General features: G+C 60.0%; 1 protein-coding gene across 1 annotated transcript; it reads left to right on the forward strand.

Moving 5' to 3' along the window:
- The first annotated feature begins 2,988 nt into the window (after positions 1–2,988).
- Positions 2,989–7,417, forward strand: TUBB1 (tubulin beta 1 class VI). Its single transcript, XM_028523638.2, has 4 exons — positions 2,989–3,123; positions 5,565–5,673; positions 6,142–6,252; positions 6,338–7,417. Exons 1-4 carry the CDS (start codon positions 3,067–3,069, stop codon positions 7,414–7,416), a joined length of 1,356 nt encoding a protein of 451 aa, XP_028379439.1. The 5' UTR covers positions 2,989–3,066; the 3' UTR covers position 7,417.
- Positions 7,418–12,453: the final 5,036 nt, after the last annotated feature.

The raw sequence follows: 12,453 nt of genomic DNA on the forward strand, positions 1-12,453 counted from the left end.
GTCCCAGACTCAGCCTGGGCAAGCTCCGCCCGCGGGGCTGCCGGTCCATGCAAATAGGGGTCTCTCTTTGCCCTTTTGTCAACTGCCCGGTAACAGGAAAACCTTTCAGGTGCTCCTTTGGAAACCTGGCCTCCTGCTCCCTGAGCAAGCGGGGCTGGCCAAGAGGAATGCGCTCCAGGGTGGGGTGGCCACGGAGCCCCTGCTCCCGCAGCAAAGAATGAGCCCAGGAAGGCCTAACACCCCTCCCAGCCCCTCCCCGCCCCTCCCCGCCCTCCCGGTCCCGTGGTCCTGCCACCGCTTCCCCAAGGGGCCCTGTGGTTCCCCGTGTGCCTGCCTCTGGGAACAGTCTGCACTCTCGGCCGAGACCACCTGTTCGGGGGGCTGGAAAGGCCCCCGGGCCCCCGCCCGGCCCTCCACGAGGACATGCTTGCGATGCATGCGTCCCTGCCTCGCAGGGACACCTGCCGTGCCGCGCTCGGCCGCTCACACCCGCCAGGTGTGCGTGCCCCCTCGGCAAACATTTGCTGAGGCCCTGTCCCCAACCTGCCCGTTGGGGCCCTCGGAGGTGACGCGAGCAGCAGTTCCCAGGCTGGGGGCGGTGAGGCAGGCCTAGAGGTCGTTAGCAAACACGCAGAAGTGAGGTGCGGGGGCTGAGGGAAGGGGGTGTCCGTGGTCCAGGGGCTCCGAGAAAGGTCATGGGGAAGGTCACAGAGCCCCAGGAGGGCAGGCGACGGTGCGGGGGCGGGGGGGGGGGGGCTGCCCTGGAGCTCTGCGGGAGTCCAATGAGAGGTGGCGGTGGGGAGTCAGGGAGGGCAGGACAGGGAACGGAGGGCAGGGTGGTGGGGGGGACTTCTTTTTCGGGAAAAGTACTGCTAGGCACCTGCGAATTCCTTCGTCTCGAGTCTACACTCGTCCCCACTGGGGGTGGCGGGGTTTGAACCAGAAGCAGCGGCGAGCCCCGTCTGTGAGGCCTGCGGTCCTGCCGGTTTGCATAGAGAGAAACTCCAAACCCGGGAAGTGTCAGCAGGGTCCTGACCCTGCACCACAGCTGCGGGGTCGGGCCGGTTGTTACCGGCTGGCAGCCTTGCCCACATGGGCTTACCTCTCCTTCCCGGCACCACATGGCTACTGGCTACTGTGTTGCCTAAAAGTTGGCGACCAAGTTGCAGCCCTGTGGCTCCACCTCAAATGCGTCACAGTTACCTCCTGAAAACGAGGATTTCTGTTTGCACAAGCCGGCCGCTCACGTGCAGGAACTCGGATGTGGATACAACGTTATTATTACGCAACCCACGGTGTACTCAGACACCCGTTGCTGCCCTAGCCGTGCCCTTCTCCCGGCCCAGGACCTGACCCGGTGTGCTCCCAGCGGCGCTCTTCCCGGCAGGGGCGGGCCGCAGCCGTCTGGCGTGGGCCCCGGGGGACAAAGTCCTTCCCCTTTCGGTGCCCAGCCGGGCTCCTCCATGCCCCGGATGAACGCCTTGGGGGGGTGGGCAGAGGCGATTTCTTCCCAAAAGCGCATCGTCAGTAACTTGCCTGCCCGTGCCCTGACCTCACTGCTGAGCCTCCCCGGGCACACAGGAAGGGCAGAGGGTTTAGGGGCTGAGGGCCAGGACGGGGCTCGGGAGGCAGGACAGACCCCTCAGCTGATGTCGCCCATCTGGGCAGCGGCGGGGAGGGCAGGGACCAGCGACTCCGAGTCCAGTTCTGGACCCACGTCCTGGGGGATTGTGTCTTCCCGAACTGGCCACCTCCTTGGAGAGGTCCGTGACCTCAGGGGCTGCCCCCGCCCGTCTCCTGGGTACGCCTGGCGTAGGGCGGGTCCCCATTGGTGGCTGTTCGGTGAGGGGGGCCCGCCCTGGGGTGCCGGGAGGATGCTGGAGAGAGGCCTCGGGGGGCAGGTGCCGGCTGAGGACGCCTGCCTGCATGGCGGGGGCTGTGGGACGGAGCAGTGACCGCACCTCCGGAGGTCGGGGCTGCCGCTCTCCTGTGGGGAACGGTGGTGGGGCCCTGGCCTGGTTTTGCAGGTGGTTTGCTGGGGGGAGCCCAGGGAAGCAAGCTGAGAACCTGGCCAAGTGGGTTTGCACCTCTGTGTCCCCCTGTGCGGAGCCCTCGGGCTGGGCCTTAGCGAGATGCGGTTGCGAGTCCCTGTGACCCCCAGAGAACCCACGATCTGCTCAAGGAACCCGATGGTGAGCCCTAAGTCCCCGGACGGGGGAACAAGAGTGAAGGGGACGACAGAGCACACAGGGCCAGGGAGGGCGCTGAAGGGACAGGCGGGCCCGGGCCTGGACAGAAGGCTACGCAGGACAGGGCAGAGCAGGGTGCAGAGAGCAGGGTACAGAGAGCGCGGAGCGAACAGGGCGGCGGGCAGGTGTCGGAGCGGGCCAGGGACCCAAGGTCCAGGTGGATGCGCCCTCTCGTCCCCTCACGGCCGGGCAGGCCCTCTGAAGTCACCCCGTGCCACCGGTGGCTTTGGGACCAGTCCTTCTGAAGCGTGGCGCAAGACCGTGGGGGCTGTGAGGGGGGCGTTCTTAGGCGAGGGAGCGGGCAGACGCCCTGCTGGTTGTGTAGCCGGTGTGAAGTCACCTCGTGCTCCGGGGCATCACGTGTGGTCTCATCTGTCAGGTTTGGACAGATGGGTTTCTAATGATGCAGGTGGTGTGGATGGGGGCTCTCGGGAGGCGGCTCCGGTCACCCCAGGGGGCTGGGAGCCTCGGCTCGGCCGTCACACCGACCGGTGCCCGGAGTCCCTCAGGCCGGCCCCCACGTTGGGCCGGACTTCCAGCCACAGAGTGCAAAGGCAGCCTTTGGCCGTGAACTCTAGGAAATGACCAGGCGATCTTCTGTGTCCGGAGAGAGAAAAACCACCCCCTCCCCTAGGATGACAGCAGGGAGCACAGCAGGGTGGGGGCTGGGCCTCAGGCTGGACACGCCCTTGGGTGCCCCTGGGTCAGCTGGCCCCATCGCCGCTCGGACCAGAGTCGTGCTGGGCTCACACGGTGAGGGAGGCTGTCCCAGAGGGGTCTGCGAAGATCGTGCGCTCGGGCACAAGCACAAGCAAGGATGCGAGAAATCGTGCACATCCAGATCGGCCAGTGCGGCAACCAGATCGGAGCCAAGGTAAGGACACTCCCGCTCCGGGTGCGAGCGCCACCGTGGCCCCCGGCGCCGCCCACCAAGACGCGGCCTCGGTGAGCCGGGCTGACTTCATGTGCTCGCTGGGTATTTGATTACTAATGCCTTTAACAAAAAAGCACAGGAAACAGCAAAGGCTTACGGGTTAGTTTAATTCATGGAGTCCCAGGTGTGCGATACACACACCGACCATTTTTACCTCGTCACCTGCAGCCTCGAACGTTTCGTGTCTACAGACAGTAACTGTCTCCGGCTTCCCAAAGTTGGCTGGTGACTTTTGATACCACGTCAGTAAGCTATCTTTTCCTTTTCTCCCCAATTTGTGTTTTAAAGCTAGAAAAGATCAAGCACTTCTATTCCATTTAATGTGCAATAGGAAAGCAAAGAGGTAAACCTAAAAGTTTCGTGCACAGTAGCAAAAAGAATGAAAATGCTCCCTCTGGAATATAAGTAAGTTTTTCTCCTCCCCCCTGACATTTTCCCGTGAAGGACCTGGTCAGGTCCTAAAAAATTGACAGACAGAACTCAGTGCCTCCAATCCTAATTTTTAAAAGCTTTTATTTATTGATTTTAGAGAGAGAGAGGAAGAGGGAGGGCGAGAGAAAAAGAGAAAGAGCAGAGGAGAGAAACATTGATCTGTTCTTCCACTTACCTGTGCATTCACTGTACGTGCCCTGACCGGGGATTGAACCCATGGCCCAGCCGCACTGGGATGACTGACCTCCTGAGCCACCCGGCCGGGGCTCCAGCCCTCATTTTAAGATGACCAGTGCTGCAGTATCTGGTTGCTCTCGCTGCTATTTTAAAATGAATGTTACAAGTATGAATTGTATTAAAACTGTCTTTTAATTTGAAAAGTTGTGGTAAAATGCAGCATGAAATTTACCATCTTAACCATTGCAAAGTTTATCACTCAGGGCACCTGGAAAAACTGAAACTGCCCCATTAACCCTGCTCTCCCCAATTCTTCCTCCCTGGGCCCCGGCACCCCCTTCTGACTCTGTCTCTACCCACCTGACCCCCCCAGGCCCCTCACGTGAGTGGCGCCTACAGAGTTTGTCCTCCTGTGCCTGGCTCACGCCCCTGAGCGTGATGTCCCCCAGGCGGTCCGCACTGTAGCCAGTGTCGGGGCTGCCTCCCTGACTTAGGGCTGAGTGACAACACTCCCCTGGGCCGACGGGCCAGTGCTCCGTGCACCCGCGCCTCCACCCATGGGTGCTGGGGTCGCTGCCCACTCCCGGCTGTCCTCCTGATGGAGGCACCTGGGTGAGACGGGTCTCTCAACGCAGGGGTGAACCCCGGGGCAGAGGACACCGCCCCTGGGAGGGAGGCCGCCCCCTCCCACGCCAGTGATAAGGCGCACAGGGAGGTGGGAGGCCCGAGCCCCACCCCCCCAGCCCTGAGGTTGGCAGATAACGCGGACAGAGGACAGCGAGGAGGGGTGTGGCTCCAGACTGACCGGCCTTAGCTCACTCCAGAGCGGTGTGGTCTGATGGTTAGAGCCCTGGCAACTACTTCCTGCTCTGGGCCCCGAGAACTTGAACTGGTTACATTTAATTTGTGGTGTCGCAGAACTTACATTTATGTATTCTTCCACACCCTCGATGGTGCTGACAACGTACTGTAAATAAGACCGTGGCCGGAGCAGAACCAGCATTTATGAGATGTGTCACAGGAGGAAGCCCTGGGGACTTGAGCATAGATGAACTATTTTCATTGCACTGCACTGTGTGCTTCCAGGGCAGTGGAAGGCAGCTGGGTAACTGCTTCCGGGACACGAGCCGGGCACTGGGCCCTGGTGCTGACAACCCACACTCTGCATGTGGTGGGACGTGTGGTGTGTTTCAATGAGCTGCGTGGGGTTGTGAGCTGTGTGCACACCCAACCTCCCAAATGCACGTGGCCTGACCTGGGCATGGGGGCCCCGGTGGTGGGTTCTGGGGAGGCTGCAGGACCGCGCACCTCCACAGTGAACTGCGATGTCGGGGTACAGTCAGCCGAGGGCCTGGCCTGTCCCCACGCCGGAGCCCAGACTCGACCCGCCGGCAGCACCGTGAGGAGAGACGGCAGACACCTTGTCTGACGGGAACTTCCAATCTGCACCAGCCGCCTCCGCGCGCACAGAGGCCTGGGTTTATCGGGAGCAAAGTCCGGTGCAACAGTGTGCGCTGCCAGTTCCCTCTGGGAGCTCGGGGCGGGGGTGGGGGTGGGGGCACAGACCGCCGTCCTCGGAGCCGGGGACATGGAGGGGGGGGACATGGATGAAAAGGACTGAAAGCGCGTCTGCGGAGGGACGGTCGTGCAGACCCGGGAGAACAGGCCTCGCCCATCTCCCCGCTCAACCCAGGGGCTCGCCGGAGCCGACCCGGCCTTCCCCGGAGCCCCCCCCCCGCCCCTGCACACTGAGCCCCCTCCTCTGCTTTCAGTTCTGGGAGGTGATCGGCGAGGAGCACGGGATCGACGCGGCGGGCAGCTACGGCGGGGACTGCGCCCTGCAGCTGGAGAGGATCAGCGTGTACTACAATGAGGCCCACGGTAGGTGGCACGCCGCCGCGCCCCGGCAGTCGGCGGCCAGCAGCCCTGGGGGGGGGTGGTGGGGGGGGATCACACGCGGTCACGGGAGCGATGTCCAGGCAGGGCAGCAGAATCCTGAGTGAGGGTCCCCGAGCCCCATTCACAGCCGCCGCCGCATGGGGGCAGACGCCTCAACGCGAGCGGTATCGGCACCAACCTCCCCTTTTCGGTGTTTGAGTGAAAACCAGAGCGTTTCCAACAGGGACAGACTCTCTTCCATCAGCAACACAACAGGACAGAACAACGAAGAAAGGGTTTCTGAGGCGTGTTACAGATTTGCAGGGTCAGGATGTAATTTCAAGCTCTTTCTACCAAAGACACATTTTTCCTTTCCTTTTCCCCTGGACCCCACGTCACACGGTTCTACTCTGATGGAACATTAACTCGCAGAAAAACAACAGTTTGCTGACTCCCCGCTTTCCCGCGCAGGTAAGAAGTACGTGCCCCGAGCCGTCCTGGTGGACCTGGAGCCCGGCACGATGGACAGCATCCGGTCCAGCAGGCTGGGAGCCCTCTTCCAGCCGGACAGCTTCGTCCATGGTAGGTCTCCCCGCCTCCGGGGGTGTCCTGTCCCTCCCTGCCCCCCTGCCCCCGCCTCCCCGCGACGGTGACCCCTCTGCCACAGGCAACTCCGGGGCCGGCAACAACTGGGCCAAGGGCCACTACACGGAGGGCGCCGAGCTGCTGGAGAGCGTGCTGGACGTGGTGCGCGCCGAGAGCGAGGCCTGCGACTGCCTGCAGGGCTTCCAGCTGGTGCACTCGCTGGGCGGCGGCACGGGCTCGGGCATGGGCACGCTGCTGCTGAACAAGATCCGCGAGGAGTACCCCGACCGCATCCTCAACTCCTTCAGCGTCATGCCCTCGCCCAAGGTGTCGGACACGGTGGTGGAGCCCTACAACGCCGTGCTGTCGCTCCACCAGCTGATCCAGAACGCCGACGCCTGCTTCTGCATCGACAACGAGGCGCTCTACGACATCTGCTTCCGCACGCTGAGGCTGACCACGCCCGCCTACGGCGACCTCAACCACCTGGTGTCCCTGACCATGAGCGGCATCACCACCTCCCTGCGCTTCCCCGGCCAGCTCAACGCCGACCTGCGCAAGCTGGCCGTGAACATGGTGCCCTTCCCGCGCCTGCACTTCTTCATGCCCGGCTTCGCCCCGCTCACGGCGCAGGGCAGCCAGCAGTACCGGGCCCTGTCGGTGGCGGAGCTCACCCAGCAGATGTTCGATGCCCGCAACACCATGGCCGCCTGCGACCCGCGGCGTGGCCGCTACCTCACCGTGGCCTGCATCTTCCGCGGCAAGATGTCCACCAAGGAGGTGGACGAGCAGCTGCTGGCCGTGCAGACCCGGGACAGTGGCAGCTTCGTGGAGTGGATCCCCAACAACGTCAAGGTGGCCGTCTGCGACATCCCGCCCCGGGGGCTGAACATGGCCGCCACCTTCATCGGCAACAACACGGCCATCCAGGAGCTCTTCACCAGGGTGTCGGAGCACTTCTCGGCCATGTTCCGCCGGAAGGCCTTCGTGCACTGGTACACCGGCGAGGGCATGGACGTGGGCGAGTTCGTGGAGGCCGAGAGCAACGTCCACGACCTGGTGTCCGAGTACCAGCAGTTTCAAGACGCCAGAGCGGCTCTGGAGGAAGATGAAGAGGTCGAGGGCGAGGCCGAAACTGGAGCAGGAAACGCGGCTCCTTAACCGCGAGAGGCAGCGAGCGAGCGCCCACTGCGGGGCGCAGGGACAGACGCGGTCTCTGCGCGCAGGCGCGTCCAGCAGCCACGCCACGCCCCCTCCGCTCACGGCTCAGCCCACCGCACCTGCCCGGCCGCTCCTGCTCCTGCTCCACTGGGACACAGGACCGTGGGTGGGGCCGGGACCCGCTGACAGGCGCCAGGGCCCCCCACTGAGGGCACTTGTGTTCCGCACACAGTGTACGCACGCCTTGTAGCAGTAAAGTGAGTTCGTGGCAAAGCGCCCCCTTTGTTTGCAGGTGGTTGCCGGGTAGGTGTTCACGGGGCTCGGGGCTGGGCATGCATGGGGAGGGCATCATCTCGTGGGCGGCAGCGCTGAGACGGGCCTGGACTCCTGACTTGCGTCCTGGGCTACAAAGACTCTGCACAGCATCGGACCTTTCTGGTTCCGCTGGCTTCTAGCGCCTTCCCCTCACAGACCCGGGCCCCAAGCAGCAACCAAACCGACAGGCGAAGCCAGGTCGGCCAGTCCTCCCTGCGAGCTCCAAGGGCCCGGCTCCCCAGCGGCCCACGGGGCGTGCGCAGGGTCTTACTGGCGCGGGCCTGGACCCTCACCTCCCCGCCTCTGGGTCTGCCTCATGCATCCAGGCTGCTCCCGGCGGCCGTCCCCTCCCACGCGGTCACCGCCTCCCAGTGGCAGAAAGCAAGCGAGCGGCCACCGCTGCAGTGTCCTTGTCAATCACGGAGGATGCCACTGCATTAGGGAACTTTCACCGTGCAAGTGAGTCTGCAGGCACTGACACGCGTGTCGGTGCGACGACACGGCTTCAACCACCCCACGGTTTCAGTCTGCTCCCGCCACCGCGGGACCCAGCACAGCACAGGGCAGCGGAGCCACCCACAGCCCCTTCCGTACAGCTCACCTGTCCCCACAGGACACGCACAAGGCCCCCCCCCCCCCCCCCCCCCCACGCAGTCACCACTGGGCTTGGCACCGCTCTGCCTGGGACAGCGGCCTGGGAGGTGCCCTGGCCCTCACCGCAGGGGACGCCGACTCGCCGGGCACCGGGGCCTTGTCTCCCGGCCAGCTCCCCGGTCTGCACCAACCAGGCCGCAGGCAGGCGGGGGGCGAAGGACCACAACTGCCGGGGGAGCGTGCAGGTGCTGCTGCGGGCTCCCTGGCAAGCCTTCTGTTTACAAAACGAATCAAAAAAGCTTTAAACACATCCCACTTGTGGTTCAAGAATCACTAAAAAGAGTGACAGTTAATAAGAAACTGCACCTGCACATTCTTGCTTTGAAGTCCCTAACTTCTCTAGATGCCGAACAGACTTACACCCTGTGCCTGTATGAGAATGCACACACATGCTTCCTCCAGCACTTTCCTTCTCACATCTGAACAGGCAACCCGCCCCGGCTGGTGTGGCTCAGTGGCTTGAGTGCCGGCCTGTGAACCAAAGGGTCACCAGTTCAATTCCCAGTCTGGGCACGTGCCTGGGTTTCGGGCCAGGTCCTGGGTAGGGGGTGCGCAAGAGGCAACCACACACTGATGTTTGTCTCCCTTTCTCCCTCCCTCCCCCTCTCTAAAATAAATAAATACAATCTTAAAAAAATATAAAAATGCAATGAAATGGGTGCAGAAAGATATAAATCTAAACTTTAAAAAGGAAACACTACGTAACAGGCGTGCCAAGGCAAAAAAAAAATGGCCCAAATGAAAGAACAGATCAAAGCTCCAGAAAAAACACAACTAAGCAACGAGGAGAGCCACTCTGTAAGATGCACAGTTCAAAGCACTGGTGATCAGGGTGCTCACAGAACTGGCTGAATGTGGTCACAAACTAGAGGAGAAACTGAAGGCTATGAAAGTGAAATAAAGGAAAGTGTACAGGGAACCAACAGTGATGGGAAGGAAACCGGGACTCAAATCAACGGTGTGGACCAGAAGGAAGAAAGAAACATCCAACCAGAAAAGAATGAAGAAACAAGAATTCAAAAATAATGTGGACAGGCTTAGGAACCTCCAGGACATCTTTACACATTCCAACATCCGAATCATATGGGTGCCAGAAGGAGAAGAGGAAGAACAAGAAATTAAAAACTTGTTTGAACAAATAATAAAGGAGAACTTCCCCAATCTGGCAAAGGAAATAGAGTTCCAGGAAGTCCAGGAAGCTCAGAGAGTCCTCAAGAAGTTGGACCCAAGGAAGCACACACCAAGGCACACCATAATTACATTACCCAAGACTAAAAAGAAGGAGAGAATCCTAAAAGCAGCAAGAGAAAAGGAAAGAGTTAGGCTATACAGGAGTTCCCATAACACAATCAGCTGATTTCTCCAAGGAGACCTTACAGGCAAGAAGGGGCTGGAAAGAAGTATTCCAAGTCATGAAAAGCAAGGGCCTGCACCCAAGATGACTCTATCCAGCAAAGCTATCATTTAGAATGGAAGGGCAGATAAAGTGCTTCCCAGATAAGGTCAAGTTAAAAGGAGTTCATCATCACCAAGCCCTTACTATATGAAATGTTAAAGGGACTTATCTAAGAAAAAGATAAAAAATATGAACAGTAAAATGACAACTCACAATTATTAACAACCAAACCTAAAATGAAAACAAAAACAAAGCAAACAACTAGAACAGGAACAGAATCACAGAAATGGAGATCACAGTGGGGGAGTGGGAAGGGAGAGGGGGAAAAGGTACAGAGAATAAGTAGCATGAATGGTAGGCAGAAAACAGACAGGGGGAGGTTAAGAATAGTATGGGAAATATAGAAGCCAAAGAACTTACACGTATGACCCGTGGGCATGAACTAAAGGGGGAGAATGCGGGTGGGAGGGAGTGTGCAGGGCGCAGGGGAATAGAGGGGGGAAATGGAACAAGTGTAACGACATAATCAGTAAAATTTTTCTAAAGCTATATATACAGAGAGAGACCTCTTACAAACTTATACAAAAATAAAAAATAATTTAACAGGAAAATGTGCAAAAACGTATGAATAGGCAATTTGCAGAAAAGTCAAGACCCGAGACCAAATCTATAGAAAACTACTCGAACTCACTCTTTGCTTCCAAACTAGCAAAAACGACCAGGAAGACGGATACTTCCTGTGGACAGAAACGTCAAGAAAACGCTCACCAATGCTGGGGGCAGCGAGAGCCGTTCCAGGGACCGCGGGCGCCGTCTGCCAGCCAACACCCACTCCAAAAATACACTGAGGGGATTCCGACTGCTGCAGCGTGTTCTCAAAATAAAGAAGTTCAAAAGAACAGATGCACCAATGTGTTTACTGCACCACTGCTCCCGATGCCAGAGGAGGAAAGGAAAAGAACGTTTATTAACAGGTAACAGCTGAGCGAGGACCGACGGGTCCACACCGTGGGGCCCCAAAGGAGTGCGTTAGAGCCATCCTGTCTGAAGGGCTTCCTCTGTGAGGTTTGGTTGAACCAGAAACCTGGGGAACAGCAAAGGGTTCACAGCACAGTACCAGTAATAGAGTGAACCGCCATCCCCAAATCCTCACATATTTGCACGCTCACACGTTCACATACGGTTATACGGGCACAGGAGGAAGTGCAGGGGAAGTCGCCAGGAAAACAACAAGGGAAAAAAAGCACCTCTGTTGATTTACATCACTGTAAAGATTTTTCTCTGCCCAACAGTAATCATTCAAGTACAAAGAAACTCAGTTTTAAACGGCCCCATTGCTTTATTTCAGACTAAATAATATTCCTTTTCTGGGAGTCTAATCACCCAGACTGATTCAGTTAGAAATATTCCAAAGTGCATCTCACCAGCCTCCTCTTTTGTATGGTAGAAATGTTAAAAAAAAGAACAGAACCCCGAATCTAGAACCGAAACGGACCCGTCCCCTCCGGTTTCGCAGAGCCGGCTTCTTCGGTGGCGTGGTCACTCCGGTGACACGGGTCCCTCGGGGACGGACGCAGCAGAGTCAGAAGAGCTTCAGGGCCTGCCCGAGCCTCCACTTCGTGCCCGAGAACGCCGAGAGAACAAGGGGTTCACGACACCCCCGCACCCCAGACCAGCGACGGAACACGCCCACGCAGACCTGACCGGGGCCCGGGTGGTCGGGACAGCCCTGCCCGCTGCCCAGCGGGGCGGGGCGGGGCACAGAGGGGTTCTCGCGGGCACCCTCAGTTCGGGCACCCTCGAACCCCAGAGAGCGCCTCACGACCTCTGCGCCGGCAGCGGGCGTCTCTCACTCGGCTCCCGCCATCCTCGCCGGGGCCCCAGCCCTGCCCCCAGCCCTGTCCCGGAGTCTCACGCCTGCCCCCGATAAACGACTTCTCTCTAATCACGTGGCTGCCAATGACTCAGCCCTGTGCCCGTCGGTCACTCAGGTCACCAAGAAGGCCCTCCGGCCCAGCGAGTCGCTGACTTCTGAGTGTGAAGCTGCTGGTGCCTCCATCATGGACCACCCAGGGCCCTGGACGTCAGCACGGCGGGTGACACCCCGGGCCCGGTGCCCCGGAAGCTCCTCCGGAGCTCGCCCGGCTGCCCCCCGCACCCCGATGCTGCCCCCTGCACTCTGCTGCTGCCCCCCGCAGGCCCGGTGCTGAGAATGAAACACGACCCACAGGTCGAGTGTCCCGGGCAGGAGTCGCCTCTGCGAGCACAGAACAGAGACGTCTCCTGGGCTCCTGAGCGCTGCCGAGTGGCCGTGGCAACCGACTGTCAGCTTAAGCACCGCGATGAGACGTGGGCCCGCACCCGGTGCGCGAGCTGGACCGTGGTTCAGAGCTTCCTGTTCAGGGGTATTCCTCTGTTCCCTGAGAACAGTCAAAGTCAAGCAGTTAACTCTGCAACGGGGTCCCACTCGGCCAAGTGCTTCCAAGTTTCCAAGATCGAACAAAACACTGGCACTGGCCCTCCACCCGTGGACGCGTGACCACGGAACGAACCACCTCACACGTGCCGCCTCACCCCCGGGACCGCCGGGCTCCAGACGGCGGGGAGGGGCCTCGAGTGTAACTGTGGCTTGGCCACCGGCGCGACCAGCCGGTTACCAAATGGCCCAGCCC

This window comes from Phyllostomus discolor, chromosome 9 (genome assembly GCF_004126475.2).
Source record: "Phyllostomus discolor isolate MPI-MPIP mPhyDis1 chromosome 9, mPhyDis1.pri.v3, whole genome shotgun sequence".
NCBI lineage: Eukaryota > Metazoa > Chordata > Mammalia > Chiroptera > Phyllostomidae > Phyllostomus > Phyllostomus discolor.

Coding starts and splice junctions, on each gene's coding strand:
- TUBB1 (XM_028523638.2), top strand. CDS start 3,067: ATGCGAGAAATCGTGCACATCCAGATCGGCCAGTGCGGCAACCAGATC. Junction 5,674..6,141: donor GTACTACAATGAGGCCCACG/GTAGGTGGCACG, acceptor TTTCCCGCGCAG/GTAAGAAGTACGTGCCCCGA. Junction 6,253..6,337: donor GCCGGACAGCTTCGTCCATG/GTAGGTCTCCCC, acceptor CCTCTGCCACAG/GCAACTCCGGGGCCGGCAAC.